At 39.6% G+C, this 27,482-nt stretch overlaps 1 protein-coding gene across 6 annotated transcripts in view; it reads left to right on the top strand.

Moving 5' to 3' along the window:
* SENP7 (SUMO specific peptidase 7) overlaps positions 1–27,482 on the top strand; it is a 180,411-nt gene that overhangs the window by 58,849 nt on the left and 94,080 nt on the right. Inside the window, exon 1 of one of the 6 annotated variants that reach the window (XM_036242663.1) lies at positions 19,371–19,465. The exons of 4 other annotated variants lie outside the window; for them this stretch is intronic. In XM_036242663.1, the coding sequence (XP_036098556.1) occupies positions 19,386–19,465 (80 nt within the window). In that variant the 5' untranslated portion in view covers positions 19,371–19,385. Of the gene's footprint in view, positions 1–19,370; positions 19,466–25,070; positions 25,172–27,482 lie in introns of those variants that run through there. One more of the 6 variants, XM_036242664.1, reaches the window with a different exon arrangement.

Raw genomic sequence — 27,482 nt, 5'->3', positions numbered from 1 at the left:
CATATAGTTGGATCATGTTCTCTTATTCATTCTTTTACTCTGTCTTTGACTTGAGAGTTTAATTCTCACATTTAAAGTAATTTTTGATAAGGAGTGACTTATTTCTGTCATTGTTACTTTTTTGTCTTAGAGCTGTTTTGTCCCACCTTTTCTACATTACTGTCTTTTGTTTGACTTTTTTTTGTAGTGAAATGCTTAAATTCTCTTTTCATTTTCTTTTGCATAGCTATTTTTTTGTGTGTGTTACCATGGGAATTACATTTAACATTCTAAAGTTATAGCACTATGATTCAGGTGAAGACTACAACCCAAGAATCATCAAATAACATAGACTAATTGCCTCCAGGCAAAAAGCCTGAGGATAACTGAACCTTTCCTGGGTTTGCAAATATACCCAGGAACGTAAGACTTGACAGTGGGGTTCAACGTGGGTCCTCCCATACTCATCGAAACCCAGTAGAGGGAACCACAACCAACAGAACACCAACACCCACAGGGAAAATTTGTCAGGCTCCAAAACCCACTGAGACAGCCAAATTGGTGAAACAAACAAATCCCAAATGATGGAACAAGAGAACTTGACCAAAGAAGTACAGTTAAGCAAGTTAACAGAGGTAGAATTTAGAGTGATGATAATGAGGAAGCTCAATAGCATGAGTGAAGAGCTCAACAGCATGAGTAAAGATATAGAAATACTGAAAAATCAGCCAGTTGGAAATGAAGAATGATATAGCAGAAATAAAGAACACAGTGGATGGAATAACTAGCAGAGTAGAGGAAGCCAAGGACCGGATCAGTGAATTAGAAGACAGGGTAAAAAAAAATCACCCAATCAGTAAACCAAAAAGAAAAACAAACAAACAATTAAACAACAGGAAGACAGCTTAAGAGAACTGAGGGACAACATGAAATGTAACAATATTCGCATATAGGAATTCCAGAAGAAGAAGAAAATGAGCAAGGGTTAGAGAATATATTTGAAGAAATAGTGACAGTAAACTTCCCTAATTTGATGAACAAAAAAGGCATTCAAGTTCAAGGAAACACAAAGAGAGAATCCTAAAGGCAGCAAGAGATAAGCAACAGGTTATCTACAAAGGAACCCCTATAAGGCATTCAGCTGATTTCTGAATAGAAACACTACAGGCCAGAAGGGAATGGCACGAAGTAATCAAGGTAATGAAAACAAGGATCTGAATCCAAGTCTACTCTATCTAGCAAGGCTATCATTCAAAATAGAAGGTGAAATAAAGAGTTTCCCATACAAATAAAGGTTAAGGGAATATATTATCACTGCAAGAAATGTTAAAAGAACTGCTTTACTTAGAAGAAATAGGAAGAAAAAGATAACCACACTAAACAAAAATGGCAATAAATAAATACATATCAGTAAAAACCTTAAATGAAATGGATTGAATGCTTTGATCAAATATACAGAATAGCTGATTGGATAAGAAAGCATGACTCATATATATGTTGAGATACACCTTACAACAAAAGACTCACATAGGTTGAAAACAAACAGAGACTCCAAATGATGCACTAAATCAAATGGATTTAATAGATATCTACAGGGAATTACACCCCCAAACTGCACAATTCACATTTTTCTCAAGTGCACATGGGACATTCTCAAAGATAGACCACATATTAGGACACAAACTAAGTCTCTACAAGTTCAAGAAGGTGGAAATTATATGAAGCATTTTTCAGATCACAATGGCATGAAATTAGAAATCAATTAAAACAAAAACATGCAAAAACATTCAAACACATTGAGGCTAAATAGCATGTTATTAAAAAATAAATGGGTTACTAAGGAGATCAGGGAAGAAATTAAAAACTTCCTGGAAACCAATGAAAATAAACACACAATAACACAAATTCTATGGGACACAGCAAAAGCAGTCCTGACAGGGAAGTTCATAACACTACAGGCCTACCTCAAGAAACAAGAAAAATTTCTAATTGACTATCTAACCTCACAACTTAAAGAACTAGAAAGTAAACAAAGATAAAAACCCAGAACAAGTAAAAGGAACGAAATAGTAAAGATCAGAGAAGAAATAAATGACATAGAGACTAAAAAACAAACAAACAAACAAACAAAAACCCACACAATTAAAAAGGTTAATGAATCAAAGAGCTGGTTCTTTGAAAAGATAAACAAGATTGATGGACCCTTATCTAGACTCACCAAGAAATAAGGAGAGCGGACCCAAATAAACAAAATCAGAAATGAAAGGGGAGAAGTAACAACTAACACCACAGAAACACAAAGGATCGTTAACAAATACTGTGAACAATTATACGCCAACATATTGGACAATCTAGGTGAAATGGACACATTTCTAGAAACACAGTCTTCGAAACTGAACCGGGAAGAGTTAGAAAACTTGAAAAGACCAATAACAACTAAGGAAATTGAATATATAATTAAGAATCTCCCAGCAAGCAAAAGCCCGGGTCCGGATGGCTTCATGGAGGAGTTTTACAGAACATTCAAAGAAGAATTAACACCCATTCTCCTCAAACTATTCCAAAAGATCCAAGAAGGAAGACTTGCAAACTTGTTTTATGAAGCTAGCATAATTCTAATTCCAAAACCAGATAAAGATACTACAAAGAAAGAAAACTACAGGGCAGTATCCCTGATGAACATGGATGCCAAAATCCTGAACAAAATGTTAGCAAATAAGATCCAGCAATACATGAAAAAAATAATTCACCAAGACCAAGGGGGATTCATCCCAGGGATGCAAGGCTGGTACAATATTCGCTAATCAGTAACTATGATACACCACAGAAACAAAATGAAAGATAAAAACTTATGATCATATCAATAGTGGAAGCATATACCTTGTTCCTGAATTGGAAGAATTAACATCATTAAAATGCCCATATTATCCAAAGTAATCTATTAATTCAATGAATCCCCATTAAAATACCAATAACATATTTCACAGAAGTAAAAAAAATACTTAAAAAATTTATATGAAACCAAAAAAGAACCTGAATAGCCACAGCAATCTTGAAAAGAAGAACAAAGTAGGAAGGATCACGATACTGGATATCAGGTTACACTACAAAGCCATTGTAATCAAAACAGCCTGGTACTGGCACAAGAACAGACATGTAGATCAATGGCACAGAACATAGAACCCAGAAATTGACCAAAGACATTATTATGCTCAATTAAAACTTGACAAAGGTGGCAAGAGCATACAATGGAGTAAAGCCAGCCTCTTTAATAAATGGTGTTGGGAAAACTGAACAGCTACATGCAAAAAAATTAAGCTAGACCACCAACTTAACCATACACAAGAATAAACTCAAAATGGATAAAAGACTTAAATGTGACTCATGAATCCATAAAAATCCTAGAAGAAAATGTAGGCAACAAAATTTCAGATATCACATGTAGCAGAATTTTTACTGATAGAATGCTGAAGGTGAGAGAAAGAAAGGAATAATTAATACACGGAACTACATCAAACTCAAAAGCTTCTGCACAGCAAAAGAAACAAGCATCTAATAGAAAGGGAACTCACTATATAGGAGGGTGTAATTGCTAACGATACATCAGATAAGGGCTTAATTTCCAAAATATATAGAGTACTTATACAACTCAACAAAAGTAAGACAAAGAGTCCAATTAAAAAATGGGCAGAGGACCTAAATAGACACCTCTCCAAACAGAAAATACAAATGGTTAAGAGACATATGAAAAAATGCTCAACCGCACTAATCATCAGAGAGCTGCAAATTAAAATGACTATGAGGTATCACCTCACACCTGTCAGAATGGCTGCCATCAACAAATCATCAAACAACAAGTGCTGGTGAGGGTTTGGGGAAAGGGGACTCTAGCACACTGCTGGTGGGAATTCAGACTGGTACAGCCACTAGGGAAAACAATATGGTGTTTCCTCAAAAAATTAAAAATCGAACTGCCATTTACCCTGTGATCTCATTTCTAGGAATATATCTTAAGAAACCTGAAACACCAATCAGAAAGAATATATGTATTCCTGTGTTCAGAGCAGCACTATTTATAATTGCTGAGATCTGGAAACAGCCCGTGTTCATTAATAGATGAGTGGATAAAAAAGCTGTGGTACATATACAAATGGAACACTATGCAGCTGTAAGAAAGAGAGATCTTTTATTCTTTGAGATGACATGCAGGGATCTGGAGAGTATTATCCTAAGCGAAATCAGCCAATCAGAGAAAGACAAATACCACATGATCCCACTTATTTGGAATATAATGAACAAAAGAAGCTGATGGGGACTTCTGGTCAAGACGGCGGCGTAGGTAAACGTGGTATCGCGTCCTCCCACAACCACATCAAAGTTACAACTAAACTACAGAACAACTATCATTCAAAACTGCCTGAAATCAAGCTGAATGGAAGTCCTATAACTAAGAAATTAAAGCAGCAGCCACATCCAGACTGGTAGGAGGGGCAGAGGGGCGGAGACGCGAGGGGCGGAGGCGCGAGGGGCGGAGGCGGCGCGACGGGCTGGTCCCACACCCACGTGGGGCACATAAAAACCAGGAGGCACCCGCGGCTGGGAAGGTCCTTCCTGAGGACTGAGGGGTCCCCGTCCCACACCAGGTGCCCCGCTCAGGGTTCCAGTGCCAGGAAGAGAAGTCCCCATAACTTCTGGCTGGAAAAACCAGAGGGAACTGAGGCTCAGGGAAGCTGAAGCAGCTGGAGCTCCAGGCATCTCCCTAAAGGGCTCACGCATGGACTTATCGGACTCTCTCCCTCTAAGCTTGGAGGGGCGGCAGCTCCAGGGGCGCCAGAGACATACAGGGAAGAACTGAGCTGTTTGGCACTGAAGCGAGGGCTGGAGAGGGGGCTTTCTCTGGGACAAACGTGCTCTCAGAGGCCTTGGTTCCTTTGGTGAGCCCTTCCCGGGGGCGGCAGACAGAAGCCATATCTGGGACTCCAGCAACCTGGCTCACACTGGTAGCCCTGCCCTGGTGACTCCCTGAGGCCCCGCCCCGTCCCACCCAACTTTCAAGCCCACCCAAGCCGTTGCCACTTGCTTAACCATAGGATTGGCCTGTCTTGGATCCTGCTTCAGGTGTTTCCTAAATTCTTTCAAATAAGCAGCATCTGGTCTCAGCGAGCCCCATACCTCTCATTAAGTAATACACAGAAACAAACACAGGGAGGCAGCCAAAATGAGGAGACAAAGAAACGGGTCCCAAATGAAAGAATAGAACAAAACCCCAAGAAAAGAACTAAGCGAAATGGAGATAAGCAACCTAACAGATACTGAGTTCAAAATACTGCTTATCAGGATGCTCGATGAACTTAGTGAGAACCTCAGTGAACTTAGGGAGGGCCTCAAGAGCATAAAAAAGGACCAGTTAGAAATCATGGATACACAGTTAGAATTGAAGGAGGCATTAACTGAAATAAAGAATAATTTACACAGCTTCAATAATAGAGTACGTAAATCCAAGGAGCAAACCATTGATTTGGAATATAAGGAAGCAAAAAATGCCCAATCAGAAGAGCAAAAAGAAAAAAAAAACACAAAAAAATGAGGATAGTGTAAGGAGCCTCTGGGACAACTTCTAGCGTGCCAACATTCGCATCTTGGGGGTGCCAGAAGGAGAAGAGAGAGACCAAGAAATCGAAAACCTGTTTGTAACAATAATGGCAGAAAACTTCCCTAACTTGGTGAAGGAAACAGACATGCAAGTCCAGGAAGCACAGACAGTCCCAAACAAGATGAACCCCAAGAGGCCCATACCAAGACACATCATCATCAAAATGCAAAAGGTTCAAGACAAAGAGAGAATCTTAAAAGCAGAAAGAGAAAGGCAGCTAGTTACCTACAAGGGAGTTCCCATAAGTCTGTCAGCTGATTTCTCAACAGAAACTTTGCAGGCCAGAAGGGTGTGGCAAGAAATATTCAGAGTGATGAAAAGCAAGAACCTACAACCAAGATTACTCTATCCTGTAAAGCTGTCATTTAGAATCGATGGCCATATAAAGACTTTCCCAGACAAGAAAAAGTTAAAGGAGTTCATCACTACCAAACCGTTATTATATGAAATGATGAAGGGTCTTTTTGAAGAAAATGATAAAATGTATGAACAAACAAAATGGCAATGAATACATATCTATCAACAATGGAATCTACAAACAAAATGAACAGGAAGAACAGAAACATTCTCATAGATACAGAGAACATTTTGTTGGTTGCCAGTTGGGAGAGGGGTTGGGAGAATGGGTGAAAAAGGTGAAGGGATTAAGAAGTACAAATTCATTGCTAGACTGACACACCTCAAAGGGAAAGGCGTTGGGGGGGTGGGAGGAAATAAACCAAAGAATTTATATGCATAACCAATGGACACAGACAATAGTGTGGGAAAAGGCAGGAGGGGGCGGGAGTGGGGAGGAGGGGGTCAATGGGGGAAAAATGTGGAACATCTGTAATACATTTTACATCCAACAATAAAGATTAAAAAAAAAAAAGAAGCTGAAGAACAAAATAGACCCAGAGACATAGAAAGGAGTATGGATCAGACTGACAAAATTTAGAAGAGAGGAGTTGGAGGGAGGGATGAGATGAACCAAAGAACTTACATGCACATATGCATAACCAATGAACATAGACAACAAAGCTGGGGTAGGGTGGGTGGCAGGGTGGGGAGGAGGGTGTTTAGGGGTGAAAAAGAAGAAACATCTGTAACAAAAATAAATTAATAAAAATTGCCAAGAAAATTAAAAAAAAAAAAGAAATTCCTATCAAGCAGAGAGAATAAATCAGCAGACAAAAGCAATATTTTGTTTTGCAATAAATATCAATGAATAAAACTAAAGAAATAAAGTTATAGCATTCTAATTTGAATCTCTGCCTGCTTAAACTGAATAACATGAGAAATTTCTGTTTTTTTTACAGTCCCACTTCCAACTCTTTCAGTTCCTGATGTCAGAAAACTGCATCATGATGTGTTTTATGCTTAAAAAGCATAAATTAGTAATTATTTTAAATGCATTTCTCTTTAAGCTATGTAGAAAATACAATTTAGAGTTATAAACTAATGTTGCAGTAATATTAGATTTTAGACTAATTATTTTTTTAAGAAAATGTATTGGTCTGTTAAATCATATAGAAAATAAATAGTGGAGTTACAAACCTAAGTGGTGATGAGAACTTTTGTAATTGCCCATGTATTTACATTTATCGAGGTCTTTAGTTTTAAAATTTTTTTTCTTTTTGATATTTTTAGAGATATAGATAGAAACATCAATGAGAGAGAACATTGATTGGCCGCCTTCTGCATTTTCCCCACTGGGAATTGACCTAGAACCTGGGCATGTGCCCTGCATGGGAAACGAACTGCCCACCTCTTCATGCATGGGTTGATGCTCAAGCACTGAGCCACACCAGCTGCGTGTGGCGTGTTTTTTTTTTTTAACTGTGGCATCTAGTTATCTTGTGGGTTTTTTTTTTTTTTAATATATTTTTTATTGATTTCAGAGAGGAAAGGAGAGTGAGAGTGAGAGAGAAACATTGATGATGATGAGGAAGACATAGATTGGTTGCCTCCTGCACGCCCCTTACTGGGGACCGAGCCAGCAACCTGGGCATGTGCTCTGACCAGGAATTGAACTGGGGACCTCTTGTGCATAGGTCAGTGCTCAACCCCTGAGCCTCACTGGCCAGGCCTGTGTAGTGTCTTTTTATTTTGCCTTACAGGACTCCCTTGAGTATCTCTTGCAGTGTAGTCCCAATGGTAACAAACTCCACCAGCTTTTGTTTGTTGGGGAATGTCTTAATGTCTTCCTCTTGAATGACAGTTTTGCTGAATATAGGATTTTTGTTGATAGTATTTTTTCCTTTAGAATTTTCAATGTATCAGCCCACAGCCTTCTGACCTCTGAAATAGCTAATGAAAAAGTTTTTTATTGTCTTATGTAGGATCTCTTATATGTGACAAATCACTTTTGCTGCTTTCAAGATTCTCTTTTTATTATTAGAAAGTTTAATATTAATGTATCTCATTGATATGGGTTTCTTTGAGTTAATCTTGCTTGGAATTCTTTAAAGTTCTTGGTTGTTAATATTCATGTGTCCAATTTTTGGGAAGTTTTTAGCCATTATTTCTTCAGATATTTTTTCTGTTTCTCTTTCATTTGGCAATCCCACAGAATGTATGTTGGTCAGTTTGATGGTGTCTCAATGGTCCCCTAGGCTCTGCTAATTTTCTTCTGTCTTTTTTCTTTTTGTTCCTCAGACCTGATCATTTCAAATGTCTGATTTTTATGTTTGCCAAGTGATTTTTCTCTTTTGGTGGTACATTTTTGATGGCTACTGGCTCTGGGTTATTATGCTTTATTCCTGTGGTATAGCTATTGCTTATCAAGGGTAATATAACCTCGATTCCTTAGTTGGTTTTCTGTAAAATTGGGATGACAGTCATTAAGGCAGCCTTCCAACTTTGCTGATTCTTTCTACTGCCTATTCAAATCTGCTTTTAAATTACTTTGGATTTTTATTTTAATTACTGTCCTTTTAGATCTAAAATTTCTTTTTGGATTTTTTTTAGGTGTTCCTCTACCTCTTTGTTGATATTTCCATTTTGTTTATATATCATTTTCTTGACTTTCTGTAGATCTTCCTTTAGTTCTTTGAGCATTTTTAAGATGGCTGTTTTAAAGACACTTCAGTAGATCTGCTATCAGATCTTTTTCAGTGATAATTTTTGTTTCTTTAAATGAATGATACTTTCCTGTTTCTTGGTATATCTTGTGATATATATTTTTTAATGAAAAATGGATTTTGAAACTAATAATGTGGTAACTTTGGAAATGAGATTCTCTCCCTTCCCCATGGTTGTGGATTTTTTTTTTTTTTTTATCCTCACCCGAGGACACTTTTTCATTCTTTGTTCAGATAGAGCAGGAGAGAGAGAGAGAGAGAAACATCGATGTGAAAGGGACACATTGAGTGGCTGCCACCCGCACGACCAACCAGGGCCGGGGACAAACTGCAACCGAGGTACATGCCCTTAGCGGGAACCGAACCCGGGTATCTCCGGACCGCAGGCCGACGCTCTAACCGCTGAGCCAAACCGGCCAGGGTGGATTTTTTTTTTTTTAATAAGTGGTTTTCTCTTCTAATGCTCCCCCCCCTTTTAAACTTAACATTATTGTTGAATGTATTACAGATGTCCCTTCTTTTTCCCTCACTTGACCCCCTCCTCCCAACTCTCACCCCCTCTCCTCCCTTCCCCGCACTATTGTCTGTGTCTATTGGTTATGCATATATGCATATATGTTCTTTGGTTTCTCTCTTCCCACTCCACCTCCCCGCTTCCCTTTGATGTTCTTCCGTCTAACAACCAATTTGAACTTCTTAATCCCTTCATTCTTTTCACCTAACCCCCCTCCCATCTGGCAGCCAACAAAAAGTTGTCTGTATCTATGAGTCTGTTTATGTTCCGCTTGCTCATTGTGTTTGTAGATTTGATTCTTGATAGATATGTATTTATTGCAATTTTATTGTTCATATTATTTCTTCTTCTTCTTCTTCTTCCTCTTCCTCTTCCTCTTCCTCTTCCTCCTCCCTTTTCCCATCAACATTTCATATAATACTGGTTTGGTGGTGATGAACTCCATTAACTTTGTTTTTGTGTGGGAAACTCTTTATATGGCCATGGATTCTAAATGATAGCTTTGCAGGATAGAGTAATCTTAGTTGTAGGTCTTTGCTTTTCATCACTTTAAATATTTCTTGCTACTCCCTACTGGCCTGCAAAGTTTCTTTTGAGAAATCAGCTGACAGACTTATGGGAACTCCCTTGTTGGTAACAAACTGCTTTTCTCTTGCTGCTTTTAAGATTCTCTCTTTGTCTTTAACCTTAGGCATTTTGATGATGATGTGTCTTGGTGTGGACCTCTTTGGGTTCATCTTGTTTGGGACTGTCTGTGCTTCCTGGACTTGCATGTCTGTTTCCTTCACCAAGTTAGGGAATTTTTCTTTCATTATTTATTCAAATAGGTTTTCAATGTCTTGCTGTCTGTCTTCTGGCACTCCCATGATGCAAATATTGATATGCTTGAGTTGTCCTTATACTATCCTCATTATTTTTGGATTCTTTTTTCTTTTCTGATTGGGTGTTTTTTGCTTCCTTATATTCCAAATCAATGGTTTGTTTCTTGGCTTCACCTACTGTACTATTGATTCCCTGTAAATTTTTCTTTATTTCAGTTAGTGCATTCTTAATTCTCACTGGCTCTTTATTATGCTTTTGAGGTCCTCACTAAGTTTCTTGAGCATCCATATAAACAGTGTTTTGAACTCTGCATCTGTTAGATTGCTTATCTTTATTTCATTTAGTTCTTTTCCTAGAATTTTGTTCTGTTCTTTCATTTGGGGCATGTTTCTTTGTCTCCTCATTTTGGCCACCTCCTTGTGTTTGTTTCTATGTGTTAGGTAGAGTTACTATGTCTCCTAGGCTTCCTAAGGTAGCCTGTTGTAATAGTTGTCCTGTAGGGTCCAGTGGCACAGCCTCTCTGGTCACTCAGCTGGGCCCTCAAGATGCACCCATCTTGTAGACTTTATACTCTTCTGTTGTAATTAAGTCTTGATTGTGGTTGGCATGTCAATGGGAGGGTTTTACTTATGCTGATCAGTTGCAAGGACTGGCTGTACTCACTAACCACTGACCTCTGACTACCTTGGATGATCAGCTGTGTAGGGGCTCACACACAGAGTAAGACTTACTTCAGCAGGGCTCTGGTATCTACTGAGTCCATTCCTTGAGTGTGTAACTTGTGGATATGGTTGGGTAGTGGTGCTTCAATGTGGTCTGAAGCTGTCCACTGGGTATTCTGGCTCTGAGTCAAGGTCACCCACTGCCTGTGTTCTACCCGAAGCACCAGGCATAAGCTACAAAGTGATCTGCCAATGGCTGCTTCTTGTTCTGGGCCTGGAGGTGCCCAGGAAAAGCCAAGTTGTGAACCCAGGCTGACGCTTCTACTGCCGGGCCTGGGGCCACTTAACAAGTTGTATGGGGCTTGCTGTGGCCAGATGCTGCTTGTTTGAAAAAATTTAGGAAAATCTGAAGCAGGATCCCAAGACAGGTCAATACTATGATAACAGCACTGGTAATAGCTTGGGTGGGCCCAACAGTTGAGTGGGGCAGGTCCTTAGGGAGTCACCAGGGAAGGGAAAACAGTGTGAGCCTGGTTGCTGGAGTCCCAGATATGGCTCCTGTCTGTAGGTTGTGGTGGAAGGGCTTACTGAAGGAATAAAGACCTCCACCAGCACGTCTGTCCGGGAGAAAGCTGCCTCTCCAGCCCTCACCCCAGTGCCAAATAACCCAGTTCTTCCCTGTATATTTCCCTGTATATTTTTGGTGCCTTTCAAGCTGCTTCCCCTCTGCGCTGGAGCTCAGAGGGAGCTAGTCCAAATATGTCTATGCGTGAGCCCTTTAAGAGGAACTGTCTGGTGCTCTAGCAGCCTCAGCCTCCCTCAGCCTCAGTTCTCTCTGGTTTTTACAGCCAGAAGTTATGGGGACTTCTCTTCCTGGCACTGGAACCCTGAGCTGGGTGCCTGGTGTGGGATGGGGACCACTCACTCCTCAGGGAGGACCTTCACAGCCAAGGTAATACTGATTTTTATCCGCCACAGGTGGGTATGGGACAAGCCCATCTGTGCCTCTGCCACTCCAACCAGTCCCAATGTGGCTTCTTCTTTAATTTCATAATTTAGGACTTCCATTCAGCTCGATTTTAGGTGGATCTTAAGGATGTTTGTTCTGTGGTTTAGTTGTAATTTTGATGTGATAGTGGGAGGAGGCGAGTACCCCATTGACTGACTGGAAGTCTATGGTTGTGGATTTTTATAAATTGTTTTTTAAATTTTTATTAAAAAACTTTTTTTTCTTTATTGATTTTTAGAGAGAGAGGAAGGGAGATGGAGAGAGAAATAACAATGACAGAGAACATCTATTGGCCGCCTCCTGCATGCTCCACACTGGGCATTGGGCCCACAACCTGGGCATGTGCCCTGACGGGGAATTGAACCAGTGACCTCCTGGTACATGGGTTTACACTCAACCACTGAGCCACATCGGCCAGGTTTTTTTTTTTTTTTTTTTTAAATTGATTGTTATAGACTGTCTCTTTGTCAGAGTTCAGCATGAGATGTAAACTTAAGGTCATATTAGATCTTTTTTGAGCCTAAGCCTTTTCCTGTGTATATGTGGTAACTTTCTGATTTCCTCCTTTTATGCATTTACTTTTGAATGTTACAGTTTTAAATATCTGGATTTCAAAAAGGGAAAAATAAAAATGAAGAGGAAAAAGGGTCACTGGCCCTTTAAGTCCCCTAGAAGTCACTTCTGCTAGATAGATGGGTCTTACAACAGTGGGAGGAGGGGCAACTCCAGTGGCTGCTCCTTGTTGAAAAAGCTGAAAAAAGGGAGAAGAACATGGTGGCGGGCATGACCAGAGAAAGGGTGAGTATGTGAGAGGCTGAGTGTGTGTGAGAGAGAGTATAAGTAGGTGTGAGTGTGAATGAGCATTTACACAGCTGTGCAGAAACTTAGGACAGATGGTTTGGTGCTGTGGACAGGGGAGCAGCCAGCTACTACTGTGTGCTGATTGGCAGGGCGCTTCTCTCTGCTTGGGGCTGGCCCTGCTATTTTGGAAGATCTGCTGGGTACTCCTTGGGAGGAGGCAATGGGGAGCGGGTAGGGCCGAGTGCCCCATGGCCATGACTGCGCATTGCACCATCAGACCAGCAGCCTCTGCTTTGCCAATACTGGCCCATGCACAGTAACTGAAATGCTGAGGCACCTGTGCCTGGCAGCAGTGGTGAGGCTCAGTAGTACAGCCTGCCTGGTAGTAGCAACAGTGGCTTTGTGAGCCAAGCCCCACCCCAGCAGCAGCAGCAGCAGCAGCAGCAGTGACGGTGGCTTGGGAGTGGTACCCCCCACCCCTGGCAGCAGTAATGGTGACAGCTGGGAACTGAGTGTCATCAGGAAGCACTGGTACCTTGGGATACGCAGGAATACGCAAACCCAAGCAGTGCACCAGCTTACCCACACACCCCAGCAGCGCCTACAACTACATACAAGCATGAGCCACCAGCTGTCAATTTTCCCGGACCCATAGCAGATGAGAGGGACCAGACTTGATGGCCATGCACCAGCACAGAGCCACTGACCACACAACACTGCAGCAGCCACAAGCTAACTGCCCTGCTTTGCTGATGCTGCCAAGAGCCACCAGCACTGCTAGATGACTGTACTAGATGTGAGATCTGGCCCCAGCATGACCCAACAACCCTGGACACACCAACCTGCCAATGTGACCAGAGCACCCTGAATTACCAGACCATGAAAATGGTGAGACAAAGAAACAACCCCCAAATGAAAGAACTAAATGAAATAAAGACAAGTTTTTCACATAAAGAATTCAAAGTAATGGTAGTAAGAGTGCTCAAACAAGTTAGTGAGACTTATAAGCAACTTAATGAGAACTCTGAAAAACTCAGCAGGATCTTGAAAGAAGTGGTAGAAGCTATTAATAAGAGTCAAGTGGCATTGAAGAATGACATAGCTGAAATAAAGAACACCTTAGAAGGATTCAGTAGTAGATTAGAAGAAACTGAACACTGAATCAACAAGATAGAAGACAAGTTAGAAAAAACCACCCAAATAGAGCAGCATGGAAAAAAAATTAAAAAGTAGGAGCAGAGTTTAAGGGAGCTTTTGGATAACATGAACCATAACAATACTAAGGGTTCCAGAAGGAGAAGAATCAGAGAAAGGTATAGAGAACCTGTTTGAAGAAACAATGACAGAAAACTTCCCTAACCTGGTAAAAGAAAAAGTCATAGAAATATAGGAAACACAGAGGGTCCCAATCAAGATGAATCCAAAAGACCCATACCTAGGCACATCATAATTGAAAGGGCAAACATTAAAGACAAATAAAGAATCATAAAGGTAACAAGAGCAAAACAAATTTACCTACAAGGGAGCTCCCATTAGGCAGTCAGCTGATTTCTCAATAGAAACACTATAAGCCAGAAGGGAGTGGCATGAAGTATACAAAGTAATGAAAAGCAAGGGACTGAATCCAAGACTGTCCAGTCCAGCAAGGCTAACATTCAGAATTGAAGGTGAAATAAAGAGCTTCACAGACAAAAAAAAAAGAAAAAAGAAAAAGGCTAAAGGAATTTACTACCACCAAATCAGCACTGCAAGAAATACTAAAGAGACTGTTGTAAGAAGAAGAAATAGAGAAACAGACAGAGGAATATAGGTATAAAGAATAAAAATGGCAACAAATAAGTACCAAGATCAAGGAAGAAATAAACTTTCTGGAAACAATTGAAAATGAACACACAACAGCACAAAATCTATGGGATACAGTAAAAGCAGTCCTGAGAGGGAAGTTCGTAGCGTTACAGTCCTACCTAAAGAAACAAGAAATATTTCAGTGAACTATCTAACCCTATAACTTAAAGAGTTATAAAGAGAAGGAAGTTAGTAGAAGGAAGAAAATAATAAAAATCAGAGTGGAAATAAATGACACAGAGACTAAAACACAGTACAGATATCAATGAAACTAAGAGCTGGCCTTTGAGAAGATAAACAAGGTTGATCAACTTTCAACCTAACTCACCAAGAAACAAAGAGGGAACCCAAATTGAGAAAATCAGATATGAAAGAGTTGAAGTAACAGTAGACACTGGAAAAATACAAAAGATTGTAAGAAAGTACATATGAATACTTACATGCCAACAAATTGGACAACCTAGATGAAATGGACATTTACCTAGAATCATAAGTTTCTAAAACTCAGCAAGGAAGAGTTAGGAAACCTGAACAGGTTAATAACAACTAAGGAAATTGAAGAAATAACAACTAAGGAAATTGAAACTACCAGCAAACAAAAGTCCTGGTCTGGACAGCTTTACAGGGGAGTTTTACTAAACATTCAAAGAAGAAGTAACACCAATTCTCCTCAAACTATTCCAAAACATCCAAGCGGAAGGAATAATTCCAAGCTTTTTTTTTTTTTTTATGAGGCCAGCATAATCCTAATTCCAAAAACAAGTAAAGGCACTTCAAAGAAAGAAATCTACAGGCCAGTATCTCTGATGAACATAGATGCCAAAATCCTGAACAAAATATTAGCAAATCGGATCCAGTATTATCTTAAAAAAATTATTCCCCACGACCAAACGGGATTCATCCCAGGGATGCAAAGCTGGTACAATATTTGCAAATCAATAAATATGATACACCACACAACCAAAATGAAAAATAAAAATGATATGATCATATCAATAGATGCTGAAAAAGCATTTGACAAAACCCATTCATTTCTGATAAAAACACTCAGCAAAGTAGAAATAGAGGGATTATATATCGACATAATAAAGTTCATATATGAAAAACCTTCAGCCAACATCATACTCAACAGGCAAAAACTAAAAGCATTTTCCTTAAGAACAGGAACAAGACAGGGATGCCCACTTTTGCCACTCTTATTCAACACAGTACTGGAAGTCTTGGCCACAATGATAAGACAAGAGTAAAATATAAAAGGCATCCAAATTAGAAAGGAGGAAGTCAAACTGTCATTATTTGCAGATGACATGATATTGTACATAGAAAATCCTAAAGACTGCACCAAAACTCTAATATTAGATTTAATAAATGAATTTGGCAAAGTGGCAGGATACAATATTAACCACAAATCATTGGCATTTTTATAGACCCATAAAGACCACTCAGAAAGAGAAACAAACAAAAAAAATCCCATTTACCATTGCACCAATAAAAAATGAAGATACCTAGCCCTGGCCGGTTTGGCTCAGCAGTTAGAGCATTGGCCTGTGGTCCAGAGTGACCTGGGTTTGGTTCCCGCTAAGGGCACGTACCTCAGTTGCAGTTTGTCCAATTATAAATGGACAGAAGACCTGAATAACACTTCTCCAAACAGGACATACAAATGGCCAAGAGACATTAAAAAACTGCTCTACATCAGTAATTATCAGAGAGATGCAATTTAAAACAACTATGAGGTATCGCCTCACACCTGCCAGAATGGCTGCCATCAACAAATGGTTAAACAACAAGTGCTGGTGAGGGTGTGAAGAAAAGGGGACCCTAGTACACTGCTGGTGGGAATGCAGACTGGTACAGACACTATGGAAAACAATATACTGTTTCCTCAAAAAATTAAAAATGGAACTACCATTTGACCCAGTTATTCCACTTCTAGGAATATATCCTAAGGAGCCTGAAACTACAATCAGAAAGAATTTATTCACCTCTATGTTCATTGCAGTGCTATTTACAATAGCTAAGATCTGGAAACAGCCCAAGTGTCCATAAATAGATGAGAGGATAAAAAACAAAACAAACTGTGGTACATATACACAATGGAATACTATACAGCAGTAAGAAAGAAAGATCTCTTACCCTTTGAGATGATATGGAGGGACCTGGACAGTATTATTCTAAGTGAAATACGCCAGTCAGAGAAAGACAAGTATCACATGATCTCACTTATTTGTGGAATATAATGAACAAAATAAGCTGATGAACAAAATAGATCCAGAAACATGGAAGGGGGGAACAGACTGACAAACCTCAGAGGGGAAGGGTTGCGGGGGCAGGAAGAGATAAACCAAGGAACTGATATGCATATATGCATAACCAATGGACACAGACAACAGTGCGGTGAAGGTAGAGGGGGAAGGAGCAGGCAGGGAGGTGCTAATGGGGGAAAAAAGGAGGGATATCTGTATTACTTTCAACAATAAAGATTTTAAAAAAGCTGTAAAAATTTTTGTAGCATAAAGGTAATTACAAAGTATTTTTTCTCACACTTTGGCACCAAAGTGCATGGTATGTTTTCTAACACCATTTCTCTAACTCTCAGGATACAACTGGATGTACTACACAGGTCAGTCAATTCTGACACTATCTGCCTGTGTTAGCATCAGATTAAACTTTAGGGTTCAGCCCCACAAATCTACACTTACTTCAGATGCCAGTTACAAGTACTACGGACAAGCCCCAGGTTGTCCCTAGTACTTCTGACTGACTGGCTATAAATTGGGAGTTTCCATGATACCCTCTTCAGGTTTGATATTTGGTTAGAATGGCTCACAAAACTCAGGAAAACACAGTACATACATTTACAGGTTTATTATAAAGGATAAAACTCAGGAATAGCCAAATGGAAGAGATAACATAGGACAAGGTATGGCCTTGGAGTGTGGAGCTTCCCTGACCTTTTTTGGTGTGTTACCCTTCCAGCATCTTGATGTGTTTACCAGAGACAAAGACCAACTATATATTTTTTATTATATCATAGCACTAAACTATAAAACTTTTTTCTTCATTTGTTTGTGTCTCAACTTGTATGATGCATTGTTATTTATAGTTATATGTTCTAAGTTAAAAAAATAAAAAATTTAAATTATTAGGAATAATTATACTGTCCACCTTTATATTGAGAACTGCCAGTTTTAGATTTAGATATAAGAGCATTGGAGCTGTATAAGAACTTACGAAATATATAATCTATGTTTCATAGTTTGTACATGTATATTTTGTTTTTACTATAATAGTGGAAATGCTGCACAAAACGAACTCAGCTGCTTTCCTTTTACTTTTTAAATTTAAAGTGGTTTATTCCAGAAATTCAGAGAAGTCTTTTTAAAAAATATATATTTTTATTGATTTTTTTTTTTTTCAGAGAGAGAGGAAGGGAGAGGGAGAGAGAGAGAAACATCAGTGTGAGAGAGAAACATCAGTTGCCTCCTGTGTGCACCCCAACCGTGGATTGAACCTGACACCTGGGTATGTGCCCTGTTCAGAAATCAAACTGGCGACACTCAGCTAACTGAGCCACACCTGCCAAGGCTCATTTTACATTTTGATATATCTGCATTTTACTAATATTCTATACCTTTGGCATACTGATGACTAAGGAATGACTGAAAGTAAAAGCAACCCAGAATTGCCTGTAGTGTCATCATTTTCAGTATAAGTGGTGGCCTAATACAAGGAATTAACGCAATTAAATTTTTTTTTTATCCTCACCCGAGGACATTTTTCCATTTTTTGTTCAGATAGAGTGGGAGAGAGAGAGAGAGAGAAACATCGATGTGAAAGGTACACATCGAGTGGCTGCCACCAGCACAACCCAACCAGGGCCGGAGACAAACTGCTACCAAGATACATGCCCTTAGCAGGAACCGAACCCGGGTCTCTCTGGACTGCAGGCCGACGCTCTAACCGCTGAGCAAAACTGGCCAGGGCGGAATTAACGCAATTAAGAAAGGATATAGTAGTGTACCTTGGTTGTTCGTGTTTCACAGGATGGCATTATCTTTGTGTGTGTTGGAACCATTTAGTGCTTTAAATAAAATATGTAGTCTTTCAGGACTTTCAGTACCTCTGCTTGTCTCATACTCACTTTGAATCTCACAGAACTCTCACAGATGGTGAGTTCACCAGAATATTCTCCCCATGGACATCTCAAATACTATATGTGAATGGAGCAGCCAGGAACAGTGGACATTCATATTATGAATATCTTCTCTGCTCATGTGCATGTTCCTTTGTCCTATGAATTTCACTTACAAAACATAAGTTCAAAGATAAAATTATTCAGAATTTCAAAATAGCAATTGCAGACCATTATAATATGTGTGGGCCTTGAGCTCAGGGCCCTCCATGCTGTTCAGATTGCATGTTCATGAAGCTGGTGCTGGATGCAAGTGAAATATGATAGAAATGGGTACTAACAGCAGCTTCAGAGGAGAATCAAGATTATCATCAATAAGTGATAAAGAAACTTGAAGTATAGTATAGCTGAAATTAAGTATGTGTTATGGACTGAATGTTTGTGTTGTCCTCCCCCCCTCCTTTCATCTGTTGAAATCCTAATCCTCAATGTGATAGTATTAGGAGATGGAGCCCTTGGGAGGTGATTAGGCCATGAGGGTGGAGTCTTCATGAATGGGATTCACACCCTTAAGAAAGAGACACCAGAGAGCTCTTTATCCCTTTTGCCATGTGAGGACACAGTGAGAAGATGGACTAGAAAATAAGCTCTTACCATATCCTGAATCTGCCAATGCCTTCATCTTGGACTCCCTACCCTCCAGAATTGTGAGGAATGCATGTTTGTTGTTAAGCCACCCAGTCTGTGGTATTTTGTTATAGCTTGAGTTCACTAAGGCATTGTGAAAGGGGACTAGGACAGTGGTATGCAGTTCATTCTGTTAACTATATGGATTATGGATTAAAAGTATTCATTCGACTGGTGATTTATGTAGTACTTTAAAGTCCATAGCAGTGTACTCTTATGTTCAGTATCAGTGTTTTAATTTTACAGAATCAGCTGCAGTACCTTTCTTATTCAAAAGATGCTTGCCAACACATTTGGTAAGTGTCCAGGTAACACGTTCCTGTACTGGGAAGTTGGTGCCTAAGGCCGACACTAGTAATCATTATTTTTTAGAGTCCCTTAAATTATTCTTATGGATTTTTCAATCCAAATTTTAGCAAAGTATACTTGTATAAATTAATAAAAATGTTAGTCATTTGATTATTTGTGATTTGGCAAATGATGAGGAAAAGTAATTAGGTAGATTTATTAAGGCAATATAAATATTTTTGCATGTTCTTACTGTTAATTACCTTTATTGATGTATAATTTACATATAATAAGATATATGCATTTTATGTGTATGTTTTTATGAATGTCAAATTTGCACAGCCACAGTACCACCACCACAATCTATGGGACATCCAATATGTCAAATACTTTTCATGTGACCTTTCCCACTTATCCCCCAACCCACCCACCTCCAACCCCAGCTCTCTGTTACCAAAGGTTAGATTTGTCTTCCTAGAGTTGTAAATATATAAGAACATAGTATGTATATTCTTTTTGTGTCTTAACGTCTCTCACTGAGCATGTTTTGGGGATTTGTCCATAGTGCTGGATGTATCAGTAGTTATTTCTGTTCATTGCTGAGTTGTATTCCATTATATGAAAATACTATATATTTTTTAAAAATATGTTTTTATTGATTCTTTAGAGAGAAAGGAATGGAGAGAGAGAGAGAGAGAGAAACATTGATATGAGAGAGATACATTGATCAGCTGCCTCCTGCACACCCCCTGCTGGGAATCAAGCCTGAAATCCCAACATGTGTCCTGACCAGGAATCGAACCAGGACCTCTCAGTCCATGGGATAATGCTCAATCCACTGACCCACACTGGCTGGGCTAAAAATACTATATTTTATCAGATGCAGAGGAAAAACATTTCTTCTACCTTCTTAGGTTCTGTGGCTGGGCCTGGGATTAAATTGGCAGAAGATAGATTAATGGGAAAAAGGCATACACATTTACTACTTTTATGTGCACCTAGAACCCTTGTAGGAAAAATTAAGACTTGAAGATGTGGTTAGGACTGAGAGTTTATGTACCCTTTTTTTTCAATCCTCATCCAAGGACACCCTTACATTTATCCTCAGAGTGGGAGGGAGAGAGGGGGGAAGAGAGAGAGAGAAACATTGATGTGAGAGAGACACATAGACCGGTCGCCATTCACACAACCCCAGCCAGGGCTGGGGACAAACTGCACCTTTAGTGGGAACTGAACCTGGGACTCTCTGGTCCACGAGCGACGCTAACTGCTGAGTCAAACTGGCCAGGCCCCCCCGCCCCCCCTTTTTTAAGTTTTTATTGAATTTATTAGGGTGACATTGGTTAATAAACTTAGATAGGTTTCGAGTGTACAATTCTATAATACATCATCTGTATATTGTATTGTGTGTTTACCACCCAAAGTCAAGTCTCCTTTTGTCACAATTTATCCCCACTTTTACCCTCTTCCACCTCTCTCCTTATATACCTTTATAACAAAGAATGATAAATTTGTGGAAAAGTGATAAAACTAAAGAAAAGGGTTTATGCTTCTAGGTGCAGTAAATTGTTGTCAAGTGACTAGAAATACATGGGAGAGCCCTGGCCGGTTTGGCTCAGCGGTTGGAGCGTCAGCCTGCGGTCCGGAGAGACCCGGGTTCGGTTCCCACTAAGGGCACGTACTTTGGTTGCAGTTTGTCCCCGGCCCTGGTTGGTCGTGCGGGTGGCAGCCACTCGATGTGTCCCTTTCACGTCGATGTTTCTCTCTCTCTCTCTCCCTTCCACTCTATCTGTACAAAAATTGGAAAAATGTCCTCGGGTGAGGATAAAAAAAAAAAAAAGAAATACATGGGAGAAACTAATGGATGATAAGGGTTATTTTAGTAGATTTGTTTGTATAGTTCCATTATAGTGTTGGTTTCCAGTTACTAGTGATAAGAATGTCTTTGTGGTACAGAGAGGGCACTTTCTCATGGAAAATTTTGTGGCCTGCTTTCAGGTAGAAATGGGAGGTCAAAGAGGCCTTCCTGCATCTGCTGTTTCTCAGGTGCCTTCAGCTCAAAATAATCAATATGCTAAAGTGGCATATTTTGAGGTGACATAGTCTTACTTCCTTCAGCTAGACATTTGGGTTGTTTCCAGTTTTTTGAGTTCCTATGAATAAAGACGTTATGAGTATTCATGTATAAGTGGACATGTTCTTATTTCTTTTGGGTAAATACCTAGGAGATGGATTGCTGGGTCATTGAAATTGTGTTTTCAACTTAAGAAACTGCCAACTGTTTTCCAAAAATGATTGTGCCATTTTATATTCACACTGATGGTATAGGAGATTTTACTTCCTCTACAACATTGACAACACTAGTGTGGTCAGTCTATTTATCATAATCCCTCCTAATTGATGTGTAGTGGTACCTTATTATGGTTTTAAATGCATTTCCTGGTGCATGATGTTGTTGAGCATCTTTTCATGTGTTAATTGGCTTTTGTATCTCCTCTAAAGTGTGTTGAAATCTTTTGTTACCTCTCTCCCTTTTTAAAATTATTTATTTATTTTTATTTTTATTTGTTTTTTGTTAATCCTCCCCCAAGGATACTTTTCCGTTGATTCTTTAAATAGAGTAGAAGGGAGGAAGGGAGAGAGAAAGAGAGAGAAATATTGATGAGAGAGAGACACACTGATTGGTTGCCTCCCATACAACTGACCAGGTCGGGGATCAGACCTGAAACCCAGGTACGTGCCCTTGACTAGAATTGAACCCATGGCCCTTTGGTCCTTAGGCTGATGCTCTAACTACTGAGCCAAACTGGCCAGGGTGAGTGTCCACGTCTTTTGTTTATGTAGAGTAGGTAAAAAATCTTTTTTCTCTGTCACCCTAGGTTCTCTCACTGGGATTCTGCGTTTTGGACTGGCAAATACACATTAATAAGAGAAAAACAGTTTCTTAGCACATGCATTGTGCATATTTGTGGGAGGAATCAGTGATGAGTAACTCAAAGGATTGTTAGACCTTGGGTTTATATATTGTTTCAACAAAGAACAATAAATTTCTAGAGAATTGACAAGACAAAGGAAAAAGGTTTTAGTTTTCCAGAGATGGCAAACTGTGGATGGTAAACATATGGGGGAAACATAATGGTCTATTTTTTTTTTTTAAGTAAGACTTGTTACGTGGATTTCAACTCTGGGCTGTTAAGAGTCTGGTGATGAACAGTCCAAGCCTGCTTTTAGGCAAGTGGGGACAGAGAGCTTTTTTGGACATCTGCTGTTTCTTAGTTATCTTTACATCAAAATAATACTTATGCCAAAGTGACATATTTTGGGGTAGCATATTCTAATTTTCTACACCTATTTTCTTAGAGGAAAGAAATACTCCAAATTATGAGGGGGAAAAAAAAAACACTACCTTTATTCCAATCATCAGTTTCCGGAACCAAAACACAAGACTCAGAGTTTGAGAAAGGATTATTTTTTCTGATTTCTGAATTAATTTAACCAAGTTCTATAATTAAGTTATAGTTATGTATTCATTGAATGAACTGCTTGTATTAAATAATTTAAATTTTACAAAATTTGAGCTTTTCTAGAAACTATATGTTTTGTTCCTAGACAAAAATATTTTATGATATTTTTCTTTTGCTGTGGTTGTACTGAGTTTTCCTACAATTGAAAATTTTCAGATGTGTAAAATAGTGCTACAGAAGAGATCTAGTATATTATTTTATTTTACTTTTTGTTAACCCTCACTCGGAGGTATTTTTTCTATTGATTTTTAAAGTGAAAGGGAGGGAAGAAGGGAGGGAGAGAGAGAGAAAGAAACATCTATGTGAGAGAGACACATCAATTGGCTACCTCTGGCATGCACCCTGACTGGGGCTGGGGATTGAACCTGCAACCCAGGTACGTGCCCATACCCACAACACTTTGATGTGTGGGCTGACGCTCGAAGCCACACTGAGCCACACTGGCCAGGGCTATTATGCTATTATTTTCTTTCTTCTTCTTTTTTTTTTTTTAATTCCTAACCCGAGGATATTTTTTCATTTTATCTTCAGATAGAGTGGAAGGGAGGGAGGGAGAGAGAGAGAGAGAAACATTGATGCAAAACACATTGATTGGTTGCCTCCTGCACTACCCTGACCGGAACTGGGAATCAAACCTGCATCCTAGGTACGTGCCCTTGACCAGGAATTGAACCCAAGACCCTTTGCTCCATGGGCCAATGCTCTAACCACTGAGCAAAACCAGCCTGGGCAAAGGGCTATTATTTTCTAGGAATATTTTTAGACTCTGAGTACATAGATCAGTAATTATTTCCCCTTATAAATGAAATTAAATGAAAAGTAGTATAATGGATTATAGCTTGAAAGGGACATTTCTCAAGTAGATAATTGTATGGTTCTAAATAGTCTAGGTAAGTTCTTTAGTAGGGATAGTATATAGAATGTTGGGTTAGATGGAGCTCTCTATTTAGCTGTCCTCTACTCTTTATTTTTACCTTGAAGTATAATGAACCTACCCAAAAGATGAATAAAAGGTAAGCAGTTTAATATATTATTTATTATAATTTAATACATTTTCTGTTTGGCAAATATGCTCATGTAACCATCATCTAGGTACAAAGTAGAAAACTACCCTGGAAGTTCTCATGTGCCTTTGCATTTACAACTCCTTTCCTCCCTATAAAACTAGTCTATCTCCTAACTTTCAGGGTACTACTTACTTTTTTTTTTTTTTAAATAATGTTATCATCTAAGTCTGTCTCTCTAAATGTTAAGCTTAGGTTTTTTTTTATCCTCACCTGAGGACCTTTTTCCATTTTTTGTTCAGGTAGAGTGGGAGGGAGAGAGAGGAACAGAGAGAGAGAAAGAAACATCAATGTGAAAGGGACACATCGAGTGGCTGCCACCCACACGACCAACCAGGGCCGGGGACAAACTGCAACCGAGGTACATGCCCTTTGCGGGAACCGAACCCGGGTCTCTTCGTACCGCAGGCCGACATTCTAACCACTGAGCCAAACCGGCCAGGGCAAGCTGAGGTTTTATTTAGTCTGGTTTGAATGTTGTTCTTTACTCTTAAGTTCCTTTTCCAGTATCCATAGCAATCTTGTGGAATTTAAATGGACAGTTAAAAAAAAAAAATTCATTTTAATGGTTTTTGGGAAAAAGAATGCTGATTTCCTCTGTAGGATATTAGGCAGCCAAATTATTATAAAACCAAATTTATAAACATGGAATAAGTATTTTCCTAGAGAATCCAATTGTTTTTTTCACTTAGAGCCTCCCTATTAGAATAATCAATGAAATTATCAACAATTTGATATTTTGCAACATTAACCCTTTTTTTTTTGGTAGTTTTTATCCTTTATTCGATTGATATGATATATTACACTCATTGAATTTTGAATAGTAAGCCAACCTTGCATTTTTGGGATGAATCCCACTTGGCATGGTGTAGAAACAGTTTGCTAGTATTTGGTGAGAATTTTCATGTCCACATCCCTAAAGGATGGATATTGATCTGTTTTCTTTTCTTGTGATGTCTTTGGTTTTGCTATCAGGGTAACTCTGGCCTCATAGAATGAGTTCCTTCCTTTTCTGTTTTTGGAAGAGTTTGTGAAGGGTTGGTGCTCATTGAGGCTGACTTAGTTCAGCAATCACAGGCAGTGGAAGCTGGAGGAGAGCCTGGAGGAGGATGCCTGGTGGATTTGGGTAAGGGGAGTTATGGGTCTGGCTGTTGAATGATTACAGAAGGTAGAGAGCAGGGGGAGAGCTGTGAGGGATCCAGTAGGGCCACATGGACTTGAGGAGGCCCTGGAGATCTAGAACAGGGAAGTGATGGGAATGGTGTATATGTTAGAGAATGTGCTGAGTGGAGGTGATGGAGGGAAGGGACTGAAAGTGGAGGAGGAAATTGAGAGGAAGCAGTGGGAGCTGCACAGAGGTGCAGAGAGAAGTCTGGGAAGATGAGGAGGTGGCCTTGTATACTGCCAAAAAAGTAATTGGCAAGGACACTGGGAACAGAGGCTCAGAGGCAGGATAGATACTCTTTGTGGGGAGGTGTAGGGAAGCTGTAGTCAGAGGTGAAGGTTGGTTGCAGTGGGAAGGGGCCCTCAGAGCCTGCCTGGAAATGGAGGTGGAGGCCAGCAAACCCGGGAGGGGAGCCCAGTATGGACAGTTAGGTGGGAGCAGGGCCCAAGTCGTTAGGTGCAGCAGATGGCTGGTCCTCTCCGTAATAGCCTGTGTGCAGGTGGGAGGTGGAGGAGGCATAATGTGTGGAGGCTAATCATTCACCAGCCTTTGGCCAGCCTGAGGGCCTCCTGGGCGAGGAGCCCACATATACCCAAGCAGGTGGGAGCTGCCAAGGACCAGGCCTCTGACTCCTACAGGGAATCTGAGGATGGAGGCCCATGCCATCAGATAGGTGAAGCAGCTTGCCCAAGATGGGGCACAACAAACAGCGGTGAACTTGAGTGCTTGTTAGCCTGCAGGCACTCAGCTAGCCGGACTGCTTCAACCCCACCACAGCCTTTGGAGGCAGGGTGGCTATTACCCCACTTACAGAGGTGCAGACAGAGATTCAGGGAGGTGAAGTCCCTTTCCCAAGGGGGCTTGCTAGCCCAGAGTCAGTGGGACAAGGACAGATACAGGTATAGGTACAGGTACAGGGACCGGGCTTTCCAATCCTGCGGGCACTCTCAGTGCTGGGGCTGTGAAGCAGCTCTCTTATTTGCATGGGCGGCTTCTTCATTCTGGGTGGTATTTTAGATATCTCCTTCATGTTCCCAGTGGTCCCCACCCTCTGCGGAGCTGATGGGGAAACTGAGGCTGGGTGTGGGCATCCACATGAGGTGACCAGTGGAAGGGCAGCTCCCTAACATAAATTCTAATTTATCTGGGTGAATAGAAAAATGGCCTTTTCCAACATTAGATATTTTTAATTAAAATTACCACTGAGATTATTTCCCAAATCGTTTAGTAAATTATAAATAATAATTTTCCTGTTAGACTAAAAGTATACTGTCTGTATCTTAAAGATTTTAAAAGTATTTTTATTTGATCATTTAGAGTTTTAAGTTGTACAGTTATAAAACCTTACAAAAGAATAGTCTTATTTTTCAGAATGCCAAAAATATATATTTATTTCACTCCATGGTTGATAGGTTTTGGTTAGGTAAACCAAATGTTTACCTTTCTCTAAAAAATATTAGTTGACATTTGTCTTTATATAAATAGTACTTGTTTAGTATGGAAAACAGAAATAAAGGCAAGTAGAAAACAAAAAAACAAAAACCCCACAGAGATAATCAGCCATTCTTAAAATTTTAAGTAGAAGATTTTAAGAGACTAGTAAGTAATATTCCATGGTTTACTTAACCGTTGTGTTGTTGTTGGGCATTTAAGGTTGCTTTTAGCTTGTTGCTTTTAGAAATAATGCCACAATGAATATCTTTGTTCATAGCTTTCTCCCCCTCTATTTCATACTTTTTGTGGCACAGGATTTCAGACATAGAATTATTACTATTATTATTATTATTATTTAATCTTTATTGTTGAATGTATTACAGATGTTCCTCATTTTTCCCCCATTGACCCCCTTCTCCGCACTCCTGACCCCTCCTGCCTTTTCCCACACTACTGTCTGTGTCCATTGGTTATGTATATAAGTTCTTTGGTTTATTTCTTCCCACCCCCCAATCCCTTTCCCTTTGAGGTTTGTCAGTATAGCAACCAATTTGTACTTCTTAATCCCTTCACCTTTTTCACCCATTCCCCCAACTCCCCTCCCATCTGGCAACCAACAAAATGTTCTCTGTATCTATGAGAATGTTTCTGTTCTTCCTGTTCATTTTGTTTGTAGACTCCATTGTCGATAGATATGTCTTCATTGCCATTTTGTTTGTTCATATATTTTATCTTTTTCTTCAAAAAGACCCTTCAACATTTCATATAATAACGGTTTGGTGGTGATGAACTCCTTTAACTTTCTCTTGTCTGACAAAGTCTTTATATGGCCATCTAT

This window comes from Molossus molossus, unplaced genomic scaffold (genome assembly GCF_014108415.1).
Source record: "Molossus molossus isolate mMolMol1 unplaced genomic scaffold, mMolMol1.p scaffold_m16_p_5, whole genome shotgun sequence".
NCBI lineage: Eukaryota > Metazoa > Chordata > Mammalia > Chiroptera > Molossidae > Molossus > Molossus molossus.
The sequence above is the reverse complement of the archived record's forward strand: the minus strand, read 5'-3'. Positions and strand labels throughout refer to the sequence as shown.